Source organism: Buteo buteo, chromosome 17 (genome assembly GCF_964188355.1).
Source record: "Buteo buteo chromosome 17, bButBut1.hap1.1, whole genome shotgun sequence".
In the NCBI taxonomy this organism is placed as follows: Eukaryota; Metazoa; Chordata; class Aves; order Accipitriformes; family Accipitridae; genus Buteo; species Buteo buteo.
The window spans coordinates 12291511-12308770 of record NC_134187.1 but is presented as its reverse complement, the minus strand read 5'-3'; the positions used below and the strand labels follow the sequence as shown (position 1 = coordinate 12308770).

Genomic DNA, 17260 nt, shown 5'->3' with positions numbered 1-17260 from the left:
GATGTCCAGGAGGTTATGGATATCTCTGTTAACATATCAGAGCGTCTCATGAGGGAAAGGCTATTGGAAACCATATTCTAGAATAAAACCTCAGAGAAAGCAATCAAAACCTGTTATATTTGGTATAAGGTCTATAACAAACTTGTCACAGCAATCAAGGCTCTGATGTTGGAGCATTCTGGATAATCAGGTGATTGGAATGGTATTCAGCCTATGAATTACTACAGAAAGGTACAGTAAAAGTTCTGCATGCATTTTAAGATTATTATTTACAATGACAAAATAGAAGAGAATAGACTGGTGAAGAAAATACTCATTTCACTGCTGAAAAATGAGGCTTCTTCCTCAACTCGCACCTCCTTGTTACTTACTGATCAGCATGGTTGGTAGAAGCTGGGCCAATAGCAAAATGAAACTATGGCAACAGATGTACTTACGTGTTTGTCTGACACTCAGTGTTAACAAGCATATTGTTCTCTTCAGAAATTAATCACTAACTTCTCTAGAGCATATAAGTCACCAAATTTTGTTGAAATATTGGAGAAGTGGACATGAAAAAGAAAAAAAAAACAAACGAGTTTGAGTTACGGCATGCAAAAAAGCCAAATAACAGAGTTAAGGAGGAAGTAAAAATTTTCTTAAGGACCACTGATCGTCCAGAGCCTAAGCTTTCTGTAGAAATACAGACACTCTCCTCCCTGTGGTCTAAAAAGAGACTGAGAGAAAGAACAAGCAAAAGAGGGATTTTGACCCTGTCTCTCCAAGTCTAAAGCTAAGTGGTAGAGCCTGGAAGCTCTTCTGAGTGCTGATGTCTTGTTGAACAACCCAGATAAGACTCTGCTTTATGCTAAGAACCTCCTCCTATGTCCACTTGCAAAGGAGGAAAGCCAGCTATGGCATGTTGTAAGCAGTTTCCCAATCCAAATGTGAAGAGGGGGCAGAAATAAGACCCTGCGATGTACTTCAGAACACGTGTCTGCAGGTTAGTTTATAACCAAGCTGCCAGCTTCAGCATCGGGAATAGAGCCCTACTGTGACCCACAGGGGTGCATCAACAGTGGAGCTACTGGTGAGTCTGGTATTGCCCTGGTTTTTCATGTTGAAAATGTGGAGAACTCCCTTTTTGTTTTATTCCAGACTCAACAGAAAACAAATCCACACTTTTAATGAAATAAATCCAATTTTTGCTTCCTGGTCACCTAGAGAAAAAAAGCCCTACATACCAGTCGTTGTTATGTTAGAGCATCCTCCTGCACAGCTTTTACCCTTTCAAATGTTTTTTTATTGCTTAAATCTAATTGAATATCCATCTCATTTCAAATAAAATTTAAAATTGTATCTCTCTTCTTTTGCTTAAACCTCTTTTCTCCATTTATTATTCAATTCAGTTGGATAATTGCATTCCTTAATGTCATTACTCTCTATTTTTCCCCATTTCTTTTACACGGAGAGATTGGAGGCCTAAATCTGATCTTTGGTAAAGCCAGTAAAGTAATCTGAAATCACTGGATTTATTCCAGTTTTTGCTGTAGTGTAATATAAATCAGAACCTAGCCTGTTTGTTTCACCCTTAGTTTGAGGTTTATGTTATCAGCAGTAAATTATGACTGCTTCTAACTTCAGTATGTTGTTACACGAACACACACACACACAAATTCATATTAGTTTTTCACTGATGGACTTCCCGTCATTTTGGGATGGGAAGCATAAGTTCGGTTAAAAACTTAGAATAAGCCCTAAGTTTTGTATGAAGGAGAAAGCTGGTAGTTCAGGGTGGGTTTTGCCTCTGAGTTGGGGGAGCAACATGTTCCTGAGGTCACTGATAGGCAGTATACCAATATGGAAGTATATTAACTCTACCTATACCTGATAATCAATTTCTCCCAAAATTACTACTGAAAGGATATCTGCAGTTCTTGAGTCTCAGAGCCACGGAGGTTGGCAGCGACCTCCAAAGACTGTGTAGTGCGAGGCCCTGCTCAGAGCAGGGTCAGCTATAGCAGGTCTGCAGGGCTCAGCATTGTCCAGCCTGATTAGGCTTTCGCCGTGTCTGGTACTCTCTGCCCCTGGTGCCTCTGCCAGTCTCTGGGGTGATGTTCCTTGCCTGGCTTTTCCACCCCGTCAGGGATGGTTTACATCTTCCACCCCTGCAGGTTGTTGCAGCCCTTCTTCCTTGCTGGCAAAGTGCAGGCGTGGAGCTGCTGTGTGTTTGGATCCAGGGGTATTGAGAGAGGAGTAGGAGGATGGGACTGAGCAGAGTGAGGGGGTCTTTGACCTGTGGGAATTTTGGAGAGCTGCAGATGCCACATCACGAAGCAGTGTCTGTCATGAAGTAGAGGCTCCTGGTCATTGAAGAGGATCCAGCTGGCTGGCTTACAGGAGAGACAGTGAAGGGAGAAAGACAACTGCTGCCACCACTAGTTCCTTCTAAGTTGACTGACCCCTTTTGAAAAGTTTTAATAGTAGCGTAGTACTTACATGGTGTCAGCATAGTAAGGTCTGGTATCATGCAACAGTACTAGAACATTCTCCTCTAAAATATCTTCATCTTTTGCTCATATTGGGGGAAAAAAAGGGCTTTCCCTGTCCAGTGTGGTTCTACTATGCAAGGTATAGGACAGGGCTTGGGGTCATCCCTGTTTCATGTAAGCTGGCTTAGAAATTGTATTGACAACTGATGTGAGGAGATGCTTCACAAGTTGCCTAGGAAGCATAGAGTCATAGAATGGTTTCGGTTGGAAGGGACCTTTAAAAATCATCTAGTCCAATCCCCCTGCGATGGGCAGGGACACCTTCCACTAGACCAGGTTGCTCAAAGCCCCATCCAACCTGACCTTGAATACTTCCAATGATGGCACATCCACAGCTTCTCTGGGCAACCTGTTTCAGTGTCTCACCACCCTTATGGTAAGAAATTTCTTCCTTACATCCAATATAAATCTACCCTCTTTCAGTTTAAAACCATTGTCCCTTGTCCGGTCACCACAGCCCCTAGTAAAAAGTCTCTCTCAATTTTTCTTGTACATGCTCTTTTAAGTATTGAAAGTCTTTGTCTTTCTTGTAAGCCCCCTTTATATATTGAAAGGCTGCAGTAAGGTCCCCCCAGAGCCTGCTCCAGGCTGAACAACCCCAACTCTCTCATGCTTTCCTCAGAGGAAAGTTCCATCCCTCTGATCATTTTTGTGGCCCTCCTCTGGACTTGCTCCAACAGGTCCCTGTCCTTCCTGTGCTGAGGACCCCAGAGCTGAACGCAGGACTGCAGGTGAGGTCTCACCAGAGCGGAGCAGAGGGGCAGAATCCCCTCCCTTCACCTGCTGGTCACGCTGCTTCTGATGCAGCCCAGGATACGGTTGGCTTTCTGGGCTGTGAGCACACATTGCCAGCTCATGTCCAGCCGGCTCATCCACCAGTACCCCCAGGTCCTTCTCCGCAGGGCTGCTCTCAATCCCTTCATGCCCCAGTCTGTACTGATACTGGGGATGGCCCTGACCAAGATGCAGGACCTTGCACTTGGCTTTGTTGAACTTCATGAGGTTTGCATGGGCGCACTCCTCAAGCCTGTTGAGGTCCCTCTGGATGGCATCCCTTCCCTCAAGCGTATCAGCTACACCACTCGGCTTGGTGTCATTTGCCATTGAAGCACTGCCGTTGGACAAGGTCATTTCAGTTCTAGCCTTTGTTCATGGTTTAGATGGGAAAATTCCTCTTCTTTTCCACACATATGGTTCCTTGGGTATTTATTTCCATGGGGATTTGGGTATAAGATTGTTGGGGTTTTTTGTGTCTGAAAGACAGGCTATGGCTCCAAATTTCTTCTTCTGTGAATCAATAAGTGTATTTGAAGGAATGAAGCATCTGTGTGGCTTGATAGCCTGCTTCTGTCTATCACTGATGCTGACATTAGTAGAGAAAAGGCAGTGTCAGGACTAGCCTGAGGAGAAAGGAACAATACTGGGAGTTGTCAGGAGTTACAGTTATTATCAGCACACAGCTGGAAATTTGATAAACAGCTTGCTCAAAAATAACATGAAAATTATTCTGTTATTGTAAATTACAGACATAGTTCTCTGCTTTCCTTAGCATTTAATTGTTTGAGGTTTTGTTACCCCTATATATGTATGAATGTTGGAGTCTATAGTGTTTTATGTACCGTTTATGGATTTGTATTGTATCAAAGATTGCAAAGACACCCACCACACTTGCCTGCTCAACGCCTGGATTTCACATGTAGTCCCCAGCAGTCAGCACGTTCCTGTGGGAGCTTGTGGGCTGGGAGCGGGCAGAGGGGTGGGGATGAACCACAGCTTTCCTTCCAACCTAATGAGTGCCTGCCAGCACAGCTGAGCTGGCAAAGCGAGTGGTGTCATTTGCTTCTGGCATAGTGCACACGACTCATTCCCATTTCCCAGAGCCAGGGAAGAGCAAGAAAAACATGCACCATACAAGGGAACTCATTTAATGCACAGACCTCATGAGGCTGCAGAGGTGTTGGTTGACTACCCCCTTCATGCAGAATTCCTGGGAAAACAGGAGCATGAACACGGGCAGGTGTCAAAGCAGGCAAAATATACTCAGGTAAGTTGGGGTAGCCCCGTTCCCTTAGGTGCCTGTGCCCAGGGACATAAGGCAAATCTCCCTGCACAGCCGGAGTCAGTGAGGGGTGGGATGTGACTGCAGTCACCAGCACATCTTCTCCAAATGATCCTTCGGCTGAGCCCTTTTTCTCTCAGCTACGCGTGGAGGGAATTTAGGCAGCTACTGTGGATACCAAAAGTTAGGCGGTATGATTGCCTCATTTCCCCCTAACTTTTTTACAGAATCACAGAATCACAGAGGTTGGAGGGGGCCTCCGGAGATGCTCTAGTCCAACCCCCTGCTCAAGCAGGGTCAGCTAGAGATGATTGCTCAGAGCTGTGTCCAGTTTGGTTTTGAGTATCTTCAGAGATGGAAACTCCACAGCTTGTCTGGGTAACCTCTTCCAGTTTTTGATCACCTGCACAGTAAAAAAGCATTTTCTTACGTTCAGACAGAATTTCCTGAATTTCAGTTTGTGCCCGTTGCCTCTTGCCTCTCTGGGCACCTCTGAGAGGAGGCTGGCTCTGCCATCTTTGTTCCCCCCATTGGGTATTTAGACACACATTTATAAGACCCCCTGAGCCTTCTCTTCTCCAGGCTGAACAGCCCTATCTCTCAGCCTTTCCTTGTATGACAGATGCTCCAGTCCCTTCATCACCTTTGTGGCCCTTTGCTGGACTCAACTCCAGTAAGTCCATGTCTGTCTGGTACAGGGAGCCCAGCACTGGACCCAGCACTCCAGATGTGTCTTATCAGTGCTGAGCAGAGGGAAAAGATCATCTCCCTCAACCTGCTGGTAACACTTCTCCTAATGCAACTTGGAAAGAAAATGGTTTTATATAAGTGGGTTTAAGGAAAGCAAGCAAAATGACACAGAACTGGCTTTTTAGGGGCATGGTTGGACATTGTTGGTGCTGTCTTCTCAAAGGAATTTGTGTCCTTTTTCAGCACAAATATGAGATCTTCATCAGCACTCAGTTTACTCTTCCTTAGTAACAGCCAGAGTTATATTTGTTTGCACTTCGTCCCTTTGAACACTTGCTGAGGAGGCCAAAGGGGAACGGAGAGGAGGGGAAAGAGGAAGCAGGTGGGAATGGAGCTGTGTTAGCAACAGTTTGGGGGTGTTTGAAATTGTTAAACAGCAAACAAGCTTCCGTAAGTCATGTTTTGCTATGGAACTTTAACTTTTTTTTTCTCTACTTCTTAGGTCTTTAATAAAATTTTGGTTTGTAAGACTGTGCTCACAGTGGCAGTTTAGTACTGGCAAGCCAAGTGGGAGAGGCAGACCTGATAAACCTGTGCAGGAATTGCTGTAAAATATTCCAGGGAAAAATCCTTGCCATTGGCCAGGAGGTTTGGATGATGATTGTGTGGAGAGCGGAGAGTTTTTGAAACAGCACAGGCATGTGGGACATGTGATAGCATTTCAGGAAAAATATATTAAAAAAAGATATAAACAGGGAAAAACTGTTTTAAAACCAGGTATGGTCTTAAAACTGGAGGAACTGTCTCCCTCTTCCTGCATGTGACTTAATGCCCGTTACCTCCAAAGCCCCCAGTAAATCATATAAAATCAGTTTGCTAAGCTATGCTGCTGAGTCATTTTAGAGTAACTTCCAGCTGCTGCTGCAGCCCTTTCCTGCTTCCCAGGCTGGCTGGCGTGGACCTCCTGAGGTCCAGTGGGGCGAAGAGCAGGCGAATACATCCTTATATTGTCCCTGCCTGCTGCTGGCACAGCCCGGACTGCTTCAGGTTGGGGATCGGTTGTTTAATAAAATTCCATCTTTTAAATCTGACCCTCCTGTGGACCTGTAAAAGCAACTATTAAGGTGTTGCTTAATGAAGTATGGAAGTACTACTATACTAAGCATTTCTCTTAAGCTTGTTTCTCTGTGTAGCAGACAGCCTCTTTGCAGCATTTCAGCCAAGAGGATGTGTTTTTAAACTCAACCTTCATTGCTGTTGCTACTTGTGGCACAACAGTAGAGCTCTAGTATTTTTCTTGATCTCTAATTTGGATTGTGTTGCCCTTGCTAATATTAATAAGCATTCTTCTGCCAGAGTAATCTCACTTGGAACAGACTTGACACCTTTACTGATGTACCTGGTTCCTTGTTTATCAGGAATCTCTCCCCCATGACGGTTTGGAATCGAAGCATGTTGCTTTTTTGTTTGTTTTTTTCTTCTCTTTCATGGTTTTTGCCAATCAGAAAATGCAACAGAAGATGAGTAACAGTGCTTGGATTGTCACATTGCATGATTGGAAGCATGAAAGTTGGAAGCAATTTTATAGTTTAAAAGAATAAAATTTACTAAACAAAGAAATGCTTGCAGAGTGACCTTTCCTCCTCTTGAAAACTTAGTGATTGTGCAGCTGTTGTCTCCTGTCTTTTCCTAATGCATATTCGTAGATTTTCACAAGGAAAAAAACATGTTTGGGAAATCATGATTATAAGTTAATTAAAAATAGTTTTCATTTTAGAAAATTAAATGTGTTGGCAGTGGCATACTCATTGCTAATGGGTGATTGTACTTTTTCAATAATAATAAGGGATTCAATGAAACTCTAGAGGATGTTGGAATATGATTAACTAGATAATATATGTATTTGAGTTTTTATTCCCAAATAAGCCGCATCTCCCACAGCCAGAAGTGTGAGTTTATATTTGATAATTATATGAGACTCTTGAGCTTTCTTGCAAATTGTAATTCAATTCCATAAGAAAAGAACTTTAACATGAGAAGAAAGAATGAGTGCCTCTAATTACAGGAAGGCATTGTGACCAGCTTGGTCAGCTTGTTCGGTCCCTTGTCAGAGACAGAGCCTGGCAGATTATGCACCCTACTGTGCTGGAGCAGCAAGTAAGAGTACAGAACCCAGTAGTCCCAAATTATACCTTCCTTAAATACTGGTTTAGTTCTGTGGAAAAAATGGTTTCTGAAAGTGTTTATCAAGATGTCACCTGCGGTTTTCATTTACTAGAGGATATTTTATAGTGAGGTACATCAGGGATGGCTGGAAGGTGTTTGGGATTTATTGGACAATCTATGGCAGAACAAGCAGCTGACCAAAACAAGGGACCTGTATCACAGAGGCAGAAAACTGGTGTCTTGTTTCTCCAAACTGATGTTAGAAAAGGTTATTTATGGATATGTTTGTCCAGCTCTTTAGTTGTGTGTTCTTACATACATGCAGACCCACTCCATTTTCTGTAGTGTTTTACGTCCATATTACTGAAAACAACATAGCTAACTTTGGAAGATGGTGCTGAAATTCACAGTCCTGTCTGCTTCCACCTCTGTGTAGTGCCAGGTCCAAGGGCTGTAAAGCTAACAGGATAGATACAGAAAAGTTGCTATTGCAGAAAATCTGTCAGTCAAAACCACCTGATTTTTGCCCACTGAAGATGCTTTTTTTCATGTGTAAGTGTTATTGAGTTAAATATTAATCAGGATAAGAATCCAGGTGAAAAGAGTCAAGTAAAAGCACATTTGACTAAATTAAGAGAGCCAGAAGATGCCTTATGAATCTACCTAAGGTAGTTGCTATAATTGCTGAGAACCTTCAAGGGTCCTCTGGGTCCTAAGTAAAGCACGTTATGACTGCAGAGGGTAACGCAGTTTAAAGAAGAAAAAAGGGGAAATAAACATGCCACGTAAAGATTAAAACAAATAAAGCAGTCTATTGTTTCACTTAAAAGCCATCTGAGTTGGAGCTAGAGAAATAACTGTATTAGTATCCTTTTAGACTCCATGGGATTTAAATTCAGATTATGCCAAATTAGGTCAGTCTTGTACATGAGAAGATGGGGACTTCAAAGATAAGGCTGTGGCAATTGTTCTAAATACTATAAATTGCAAACCCGTCGTTTAGTCAAAACAGCTAATTTCTGGACATCTGTGTGTACAGTTAGGCCTGTGGCAGTTAACTGAAAGGTAGAACTCTCCCATATTTATGCTAAGTTTACCAAAACGTGTGGATGGGAGCTTGGCAAAACTTCTAAGTAAGTTTAGAGCAAGCAGTGTGCTGCCCTTAATTAACAACTGTGTGAGTCCTTGCAGTGGGTGCTTGTAGTTCAGAGAAGATGCAGGGCCTTGAGCAAGAAAGCACTGCAGCATCTTACAGGGTTGGTAGAGGAAGGATATGCAGAGCCTGGGGAAGGATATGCTTGCTGGAAGCACCCCAAGAAATGGTGGCCCACTTCCACCTCCAGTTAAATCTGTGCACAGCACAGCGCACTTGTCTAACAGTCATGCCACAAAGGCATTGAGAAGTTTCTGGCTGGAATTTCTAGCCCGATGGGTTGTGGCATTTTGTACTTTCCAATGACCGAATTTCCCAACTTTGTACCAGCTGAATGCTTTGACGGAAGACACCTTCCTTCTCAGTGTCAGGGATGTTTGTGCAGCTAAGTCGTGTGCTGTCTTGGCAAAGAGGTTTGCTGCCAGCCCTGGTTGTCTTGGTGGGCTGGGGGCTGTGGGAGGGGGTGAGGACAGACCGGGGAGGACCATGGCCAAAGGGGAGAGGGTCCATGAGGTGTTTCAGGAAGGGACCTGGTGCAGCTGGTAGTATGGGACCAGGGGATGTGTTGGCCACACACAGACCAGGAGGAATGGTTAACTTTGTGCCTGCTCAAGGAATGTTCCTGTAAAGGAAATTATATAAATATATTGATTCATTGGAACAGAGCAAAGTATGTTCTTTAGAGGAGAAGGAAACTTCCCCTTTAAAATAGGGGAATATGCAAAAGCAATAGATTAATATCAGGAATGGGTGGTGATATGGACTAGAAATCAATGCATGCAATGTGGTGCTGTCATTAGAGACAGATGCTATACTGGGAGATAAAAATGGAAATGCTAAGCTAGGCTCAGGAAAGAAATTATTTATCTCTTTGCAGTTCTGTACAGGACAAGTTAAGTACTGTCTGTCATCCGATGGAAAAATAACTGAAAGACATCTCCTGTCATGAAACAACTGTAGTAGAATGGGGAAAAGTTAAAAGAAAAGGATTTCTCGAAAGTTCTCTCACAGGACATCTTTGGTCAAACATCAGAGGATCTGGAAATATCTCAAAGGTCCAACATGAGTAGTACTGAAATTACTGTATTCATCTATACACAGATGCATATTTTGTATTTCTGTATGTTATATGTTTAATATTTATAAATGTGTATACAAAATGTATATAAGAGATGTAGTAGGTATCTTCAGAGTTAACAGTGATGAAATAGAAACTATCTGTTGTGTATCAACTATGCAGTAAATGTATACTTATATGGATACCTATATGTATACATAAGTGTATATATACACAAATACGTACATATATGTGCATATATATAAGAATTACATTTATTTACCCAGTTTGGTTTCATCATTTTTTGAGACCAAGTATGTGGACTCTCATTGCTTCCTCCCAGTGGAACATGTAGTGCTGTACGTTACAAGCCTGTCCACAGCCTTGTACCTGTGAGGAGTAGTTGCTAATGTGGCTGTCGTATCAGAAGAGATTTTCAAGACAAAAATAAAGAGGAATTCTGTGGACATCTCTGAATCCATGAAAAATTTTTGTTAAATTCAAAGAACAAGTGAAGTCATCTTTTTCAGCCTTAGTGTAAAGAAAAGCTAGAAATTACTTAATCTGAATGCAAATGAGCAGTCTGTCTCCAGGCCTTAAGACTCCTAAATGAAAGAAGAATATTGGTTTTTTCACCACTTTCAGCCTCTAATATTCAAGCATAACTTAGGTACCTGTTCACTAGCAAATCCGTGAAGTTGCGTTTGACTAAAAGCAGCAGTTGAGTATGAAACAAGTGATGAGTTCAAGCTTTGTTGCTAACTTCAGTTTGAAATGTTCACAGCAACTTGGCTAATTGTATTAATTTATTTCTTCTTAAGGCAGAATGGGGAAACAGAATAGCAAGCTGGCCCCTGAGGTTATGGAAGATCTGGTGAAGAGCACGGAGTTCAATGAACATGAGCTAAAACAGTGGTACAAAGGATTTCTAAAGGACTGTCCAAGTGGTAGACTGAACCTTGAGGAGTTTCAGCAGCTCTACGTAAAAGTAAGTTATTTATTAAGTTCCTATTATTTGGCTGTAGAAAAGGTTGCAAAGTAATGTAAAGCAAACATATGGTCAAGAGCTGCCAGTCATTTAGACTAAGGAATGGTCTAGGAGAAGCAATGGTGAAGATGAGGAGATAAATGGGAAGTGCTACCCTCATCACACCAGTGATTCATATAGCTACAGTGACCTAAATGAAAAGTTTTAAAAAAAAGCATGATTTACTCACAAGAAATGTATTCTCTGCACTCTCGAATTTATGGGCCTCTTTCTCCTTCAAAGATTGGTTGTGGTCCTGTTCAATAAAGGGTGCTTTACCCGTGTAATACCACTGGAATATAAACCGTGTGACTGCTGGACCTACTCATGTGAAAGACTGTCCTTCTTTTGGTTTCAGAAAAAGTGGTGAAGTTTCGTGGCAGTATGTCCTGTAGATAAATTATGCACTGTGCACAAAGGATTTCTTTCTCTAAATTTTAAGTATTGCCTTTATTTTTTTCCCTACTGTCTCTTTGCCCTTGTTATATAGGAAAGGAAAACCAGGCTGCTCGGTTTATTTTCTTTTTTTTTTTTTTTCATTATTTTATCAAGTTCAATGTAGTCTTTTCCTTACATTTATTATGTATTTATTCTGTAATAAGAAGAGCATGGGGGCAGCATAAGTGTATTCATGTTACAAAGATAATTATATTTTAATTCAGAATTGAGTGTCTGCCTAAAGGTCAGAGACTTCAAAGTAATTTTAATTAGGAAAAATATTGGATGGTGATGATGAACAGTAGGATCAGAACGGTTCATAAATACAATGTGAGGCTGAATAAAAATAAAAAAGCCTTTCAAATGTAAGTAGTTAATATTGAGTACACTGACAATTTCTGCAGACAAGTGCGACTGTCCGTCTTTTCCCTTAAATGCATGCTACAGTCCTTTCCTAAATTTCTTCAGCCTTGAAACAGATCACTGCAAATTATTACCTAGCCCCTTCTAATGAAGGGTCTAACAAAAACTGCTAACTCCAGCTTACATAAATAAGGTTCTGTCTTCATATTTTAATATTTATGGCTCAAGATGTTGCCTCACAATCCTTTCCTTAAGAAATGACTGACTTTGTAATAACTGTTATTTTCAGATGAAAGAATTTTTAGTGCCTCGGGTATTGTGCTTGTTATTAACTGATAATTTATAGCTTCCATTTTAAACAGTGCTCCGTGCACATCCAGCAAGATCAGACATCTAATCATTTCTCATACATGTTTTTGAGGAAAGTAAATGGTCTTTACAAAATATGGGTGCCTAATAAAGTATGTTAACTGTTTAACTCTTTAGAAATCATTATTTTCTTTTTGGCAAATCACAGTAAAGGGATTAAATTTTTTGCGTGTGTGTGATTTTGTGTGTTGTGGGGAAAGATATCTTCTGAAAATAGCTCGAAACTGTTAGGACTTCCTCTCTTCAAAGAGGCGTTTGAAGTGTTCACAGATATTTCACAAGATACTTTACTCATGAAGGAATATCAGAGAATAAGTTCAATATCTTGTTTACAAAAAAGGTAGTGCAAAAAATAACACAAAGAGCACAGCAGTATTTTGCTCTTGAAATTTGGAGACAGCTGTATAGTCTTACTAAGCTGCAATATCTGGCTTTTAGTTTTATGGCCTCATATATTTTTAGATATGCACATCAGATAAGATTGTCTCCCTTGCTTTGGTAGTTATGGGTTTTGAGATCTGCTCTGTAATGGTACTGTCATATATTTAGTCCGGTTTATTGTCATTCTATATATAATGCCTATATACAGAGCAAAATACTAATTTTGCAGAGGAGAAATATGATTAGCTGTAGTAAATCCAGAGCTTTACTTCTTCTTCTGTCACAGAAATGCTTGTAAAATAATGGCCCTGGGCTCTCCGAGGAGCTAATAGTCTGAGTGTTGGCCGTGGTGGCAACTTCTTCTATGTAGGATGTTCTGCCTGCCCTGGCTGCTGGCTGCAGACAAAACCCCAGATGCAAAATTTGATCTTTCCAGGAGGAGCCACCAGCAGGAGACCCAAATTGTTATGATTACATTTACAGCATTTCAGTTCTTTTAATGCATATTCGGGGTGAAAATGTATGAAGTGTGTATTGATTAGTAATTCCTCTGTGTGAACTTATAGTTGGGAGGGATGACATTTATCTGTTGGTCTGAACTGGATTTTCTTGAAGATTTCCATAAATCAATATATTTGGAAGAAAAATACAAGACTTACCTTCAGTTCAGATTTACATTTTCTTAAGATGACACTGTTTCTTTGTTCGTGAGAGTTGTGTGGTGCACTTTCATGTGTATTGATAAAAGGGTGTTGGTCATCTAAGATGCAAAGAAAGCTCTTCTTTTCTTTTACTCACACACAGTAGAAGATCTCAGCTTAAGGAGCAAAAACATTTTAGATTGTATCAGGAACAATATTTTGAGGTGAATTTCCTGGTTATCTCCACTTACTTCCATCATAATTACAGAGTGGTGTGCACAATCTTGGGGCACAGAAACTGGGGTTTTTTTGGATGAAATGTAACTAGAAGATGTGTCCTGGAATCACACCTAATGTGTTACTGTATCTAATGCCTGCTAATAAGCTAGATTTGGTCTGAAGTAAAAGGTCCAGAACATGTGTGATGTGGATGTCAGGTCCTCAACACTAACTCTTCCACTCTACATATTTGCATCAATTGTACTGTGCTGTTTACTAATGTAGGTGAAGACTGTAATGACTAAAGGGGGAATTACTCTAGCTTGGCTTGGAAGACTTTGCTACTGAGGGTTCCATTATGAATACAAACCATGCAGTGCTTAAAAGAAATAGCAGTTATACAAACAGACTCTACATAAAAAATCATTTGCAGCAATTTTAGTGGAAGTGTCCATAAAAATATTTAGTCAAGAACACCTATTTTAAATAAACAGCTAATAGGAAGAATAATACTTTATGGTATTGCATATTTAGCATTGTCTGCAATCTAACAGGTTCTTTAAAAATATTGGTACATTTTGGGTGGATAGATTCTTCACGGGATCCAGAATCTGTGGCCTGCTACTAGGGCTCATATTTCACTCCATGGTGCTGAATGAGGTGAATGCTTCAGCAGCTTTTGAAATAGTTTATTGAAGAATTGTTTATATACTATAAGCCCAGAGCCACAAAGAGACCTAAATGCTGAAACACCAAGTTAGCTGTCCTGACAGTCTGCACAGAGCATGGGAAGGGGAGAAATTTGTGGATACCATTCTGAGGAAGCTGAAACTCAAGCCAGCATGTTGTAAGCAAATGTGCCAGGGCAAAACCACAAGGTAATGCTCAGGACAGAGATTTATATTAAATTCTACATTTCTCCAGGGCATATGAATCTGCTTTCATATGGGAATTGCATCTTTCAAACCTCTCCTGCAGAGAACTATCTAGGACATTAGAAGTCAAAGCAAAATCAAGTGACTGGAGTCCCTTTTCTTTCTTTCTTAAGTAACGAAGATAATGTGAATGCTTGTCTTTACCACAGTGGTTTAAGTACTCATCAAGCTGTAGGAAACTCTGAATCAATTATCATGTCCCTGTAAAGAGTTTGAATCTTCACTGCTTACCCTCTCATTGCTCTACCTGTGATGAGATACACCCTTCTGGGCTGCTGGCAATATCCCAATTAACCTCTTTTTCTGCAGGAAATAATGATAAGTAGCATCAGACAGGCTGGAACCTACAGTTTCCATCTTCAAAGAGAATATCCTAACCATTAAGCTTAATCCTTGCTCAGTTTCTTCATTTTCCTTTTTTCTATCCTAAAAAGTCCTTAATTCTTCTATCTTAATAAAAAATCATTAGCATTGTGGGCAGAGAGCTGAAGGAATTAACATACCAAAGTGTCATTAAAATAAAATATACCAATAAAACATTCTGGACTGTTCCTATCATTCTTTAGGTTTCTTGCAGTCTAGAGGGCCAAATACATTTTACTTCGGATCTTTTGAATTCACTGGGTTTAGATGAATATGCCCTAGAGTGTGTAAGTGTGCATAATCAGTGCTAATGTTCACAGGAATTATGCATGTTTATTAAGTGGAAAATAGGCTTCTATATTGTGATACTTCTTGGAAGTGGGTCACTGAACATGAGAAGCATATCCTCTGGACTAATAACAGAAACAAGCACCAATGGTCCTTTAACTGGAAGGGTGGGGTTGGGAGTGATCATGATATAATGCTAGCATTAAATAAAGTAATTTACTTGGTGAATTTATTGCATATCTATTATTTAGCTATGTTTGGGGGGTTTGTAGATAACGTTTAAATGAAAAAAATGTAGTAATGCTATTTGATTAATTGCAATCAAATGATTTGTCATATTTTTGGCTTTTAGCTCACATTTCCTGCCTTGAAGGGAACTGATTTCTAGTCCTTCATTTTAATATGTGTACAACAAAAGAATCTCAAAAAATCTATTGAAATTTAAGTGGGTATATTTGCAGACTCTTTTTCTCTATCCAGATTTTCAAGACAGACTAGAATCTTTCTAAAGATGGCACAGAGCTCCTCAAAATGTTAGGTTAGAGCTGCGTTTCAGGCTTTCAGTGGCTGTGAAGTGGGATTCCAGAACAGCACAGCTGTGTTTACAGATGCCCCTAACATAGATGCAGTTGCACTGGCAGAAACTGATTTTTCTGGGATCATCTCTTTTAACTGGAAGAGTTGTGCGGGATTTATGAGTGTGGTTCGGCCACTTAAGTTCTCCCTATAATAGCAGTGCTTTTTAAGTATTTTATACCAATGTTAGGTATATTATACCTAGTATAATTAATATATTTAGGTGTATTATACCAATCCTGTATTGCTAAAGAACCACAGCATATTTTGAAATCATGCAGATTATCAAAAAAACTGATGTATCTACTCATACAATGAGTTTAGCCCATGCTGTTGCTACCTTCCACAAGATCACCTTTGGGGAGCTAGCAGTCTTCCTGGACAATATGACGGACGGTATGTTTGTTGGATGCACTGCCTAAATTTAACTGCAACACAGAAAACATATGTATTTATTTGTAAACATGACTATAAAAAATCCTTGCGCAGGTTAATAGTACTGCTGTGTTACTGAATTTTTAAAACTGATACAGAATAATAAAACTATTATTGTTATGTTAGACACAATTAGAAATAGCATTGGATGCAAACAAATAAAGCAACGAATAGCTCTGATCCAGGGACATTACCAGGTGGCTCTATAAGCAGCAGCACGTATGTAGATAGGCAAATAGAGGCTAGAAAGAAATAACAGTAATATTATTGGCATCAGTGGAAGTTTTGCTTTGGGGAGGGGGGGTGTAGAACAATCTATGAAGTAAAGATTCTTAATGCATTCCTTAAGCACTTAATACAAACCTGCACATTTGAGACAATTACAGTAAAACTGTTAGAAACAAATGCTTCCAAAGAGTAAAAAACCTTTCACCAGAAGTGCAGTGAAAGTTCCTGTGAAAGGAAAATTAATATAGCAGAAGCCAAAAGGCACTATGCTGAAAAGTAAATGTATTTGCGGTCCAGCATTATCACAGGGGAGTGCTTTTTAGGATGAAGTATATATTTCATGCTCCAAAGCTGTATTAAAATTGGGTTCTGGTAATTTTAAAAACAAAAGATATTGCAATTGCTTTTCATACAGGACTTGGTTAAAAAAAAAGGCGTGGTCTTGTTGCCTGGATGTTTTCCATGCAAAACTGCTTTTGCCATTATTCCTCCTCCTCCTCCTTCTCCTTATAATCATGAATAGGCAGGTGCTGTGCCAAAATGCACGTCTACTAGAAAACCACATAAGAGGCTTATTATATGTTTCAAACAGAAGCTGAGATTGTGCTGCATGAATTTTAAAACAAAGGCCCAGAATGCTTCTTACATATAAAAAACAAAATCAAACAAACCCCGAAGGCAGTGTTAACTTTGAAGCTGACTTTGAATGATTCGGGGAAGGGCAGGATTCTGGTAACATGCCCTTCTGCTGCATTTCTGTCTCTGCACTGATCCCAGGAAAAATAATGGCTGAACTTCATATTTTATGGAACGTCCTTTAAAATCTGTTTTTAGGAAACAGAGCTTTAAAGATCAGCAACCATATTGAAAAATAAAATACAGTAAATAAACATGGATTCTCATTTAAGCTGCGAAGGGAAATGAAAACAGTAATTTTCAGAAGAGGACAAGCATGCAAGGTAATGAACTGCTCTGAAAATATGGCTGTAAATCACAACACTGGATACTAAGGGCCTTTAACAATGTAGAATGGAGTCAGTTTAGATTGAAATCCTAATCTCACTGAAGCTAATGGGAGTTTTCATTTCTGATCCTTATTTAAGCGCTTAGGACTGCACTGAGCTCTTGAAATTGTTTATCATCGTGAGACCCAAGTACCATGAAGTCTGGTACAAGCTCCATTAACGTCCAGTCCTACAAGCTGGATTGAGAGTCAGGAGAGCTCCTCTCATCATGTGTGAAGAATGTACGCATTGCTAGCTGTCATTTAAAGGCAGCAGTTATTTAAAAACTAAGTCTGTATGTATGAGCGGTGAGAGTAAGGGTCTTGAAGTTAGTAGA

At 40.2% G+C, this 17260-nt stretch overlaps 1 protein-coding gene across 10 annotated transcripts in view; it reads left to right on the top strand.

Annotated features, from left to right (window-relative positions):
• VSNL1 (visinin like 1) overlaps nt 1-17260 on the top strand; it is a 93494-nt gene that overhangs the window by 30084 nt on the left and 46150 nt on the right. For 5 of the 10 annotated variants that reach the window (XM_075049084.1, XM_075049080.1, XM_075049089.1 and 2 more), the window contains exon 2: nt 10478-10644. In XM_075049084.1, the coding sequence (XP_074905185.1) occupies nt 10483-10644 (162 nt within the window). In that variant the 5' untranslated portion in view covers nt 10478-10482. Of the gene's footprint in view, nt 1-9476; nt 9655-10477; nt 10645-17260 lie in introns of all 10 variants that reach the window. The other 5 variants (XM_075049087.1, XM_075049086.1, XM_075049082.1 and 2 more) reach the window with 3 other exon arrangements.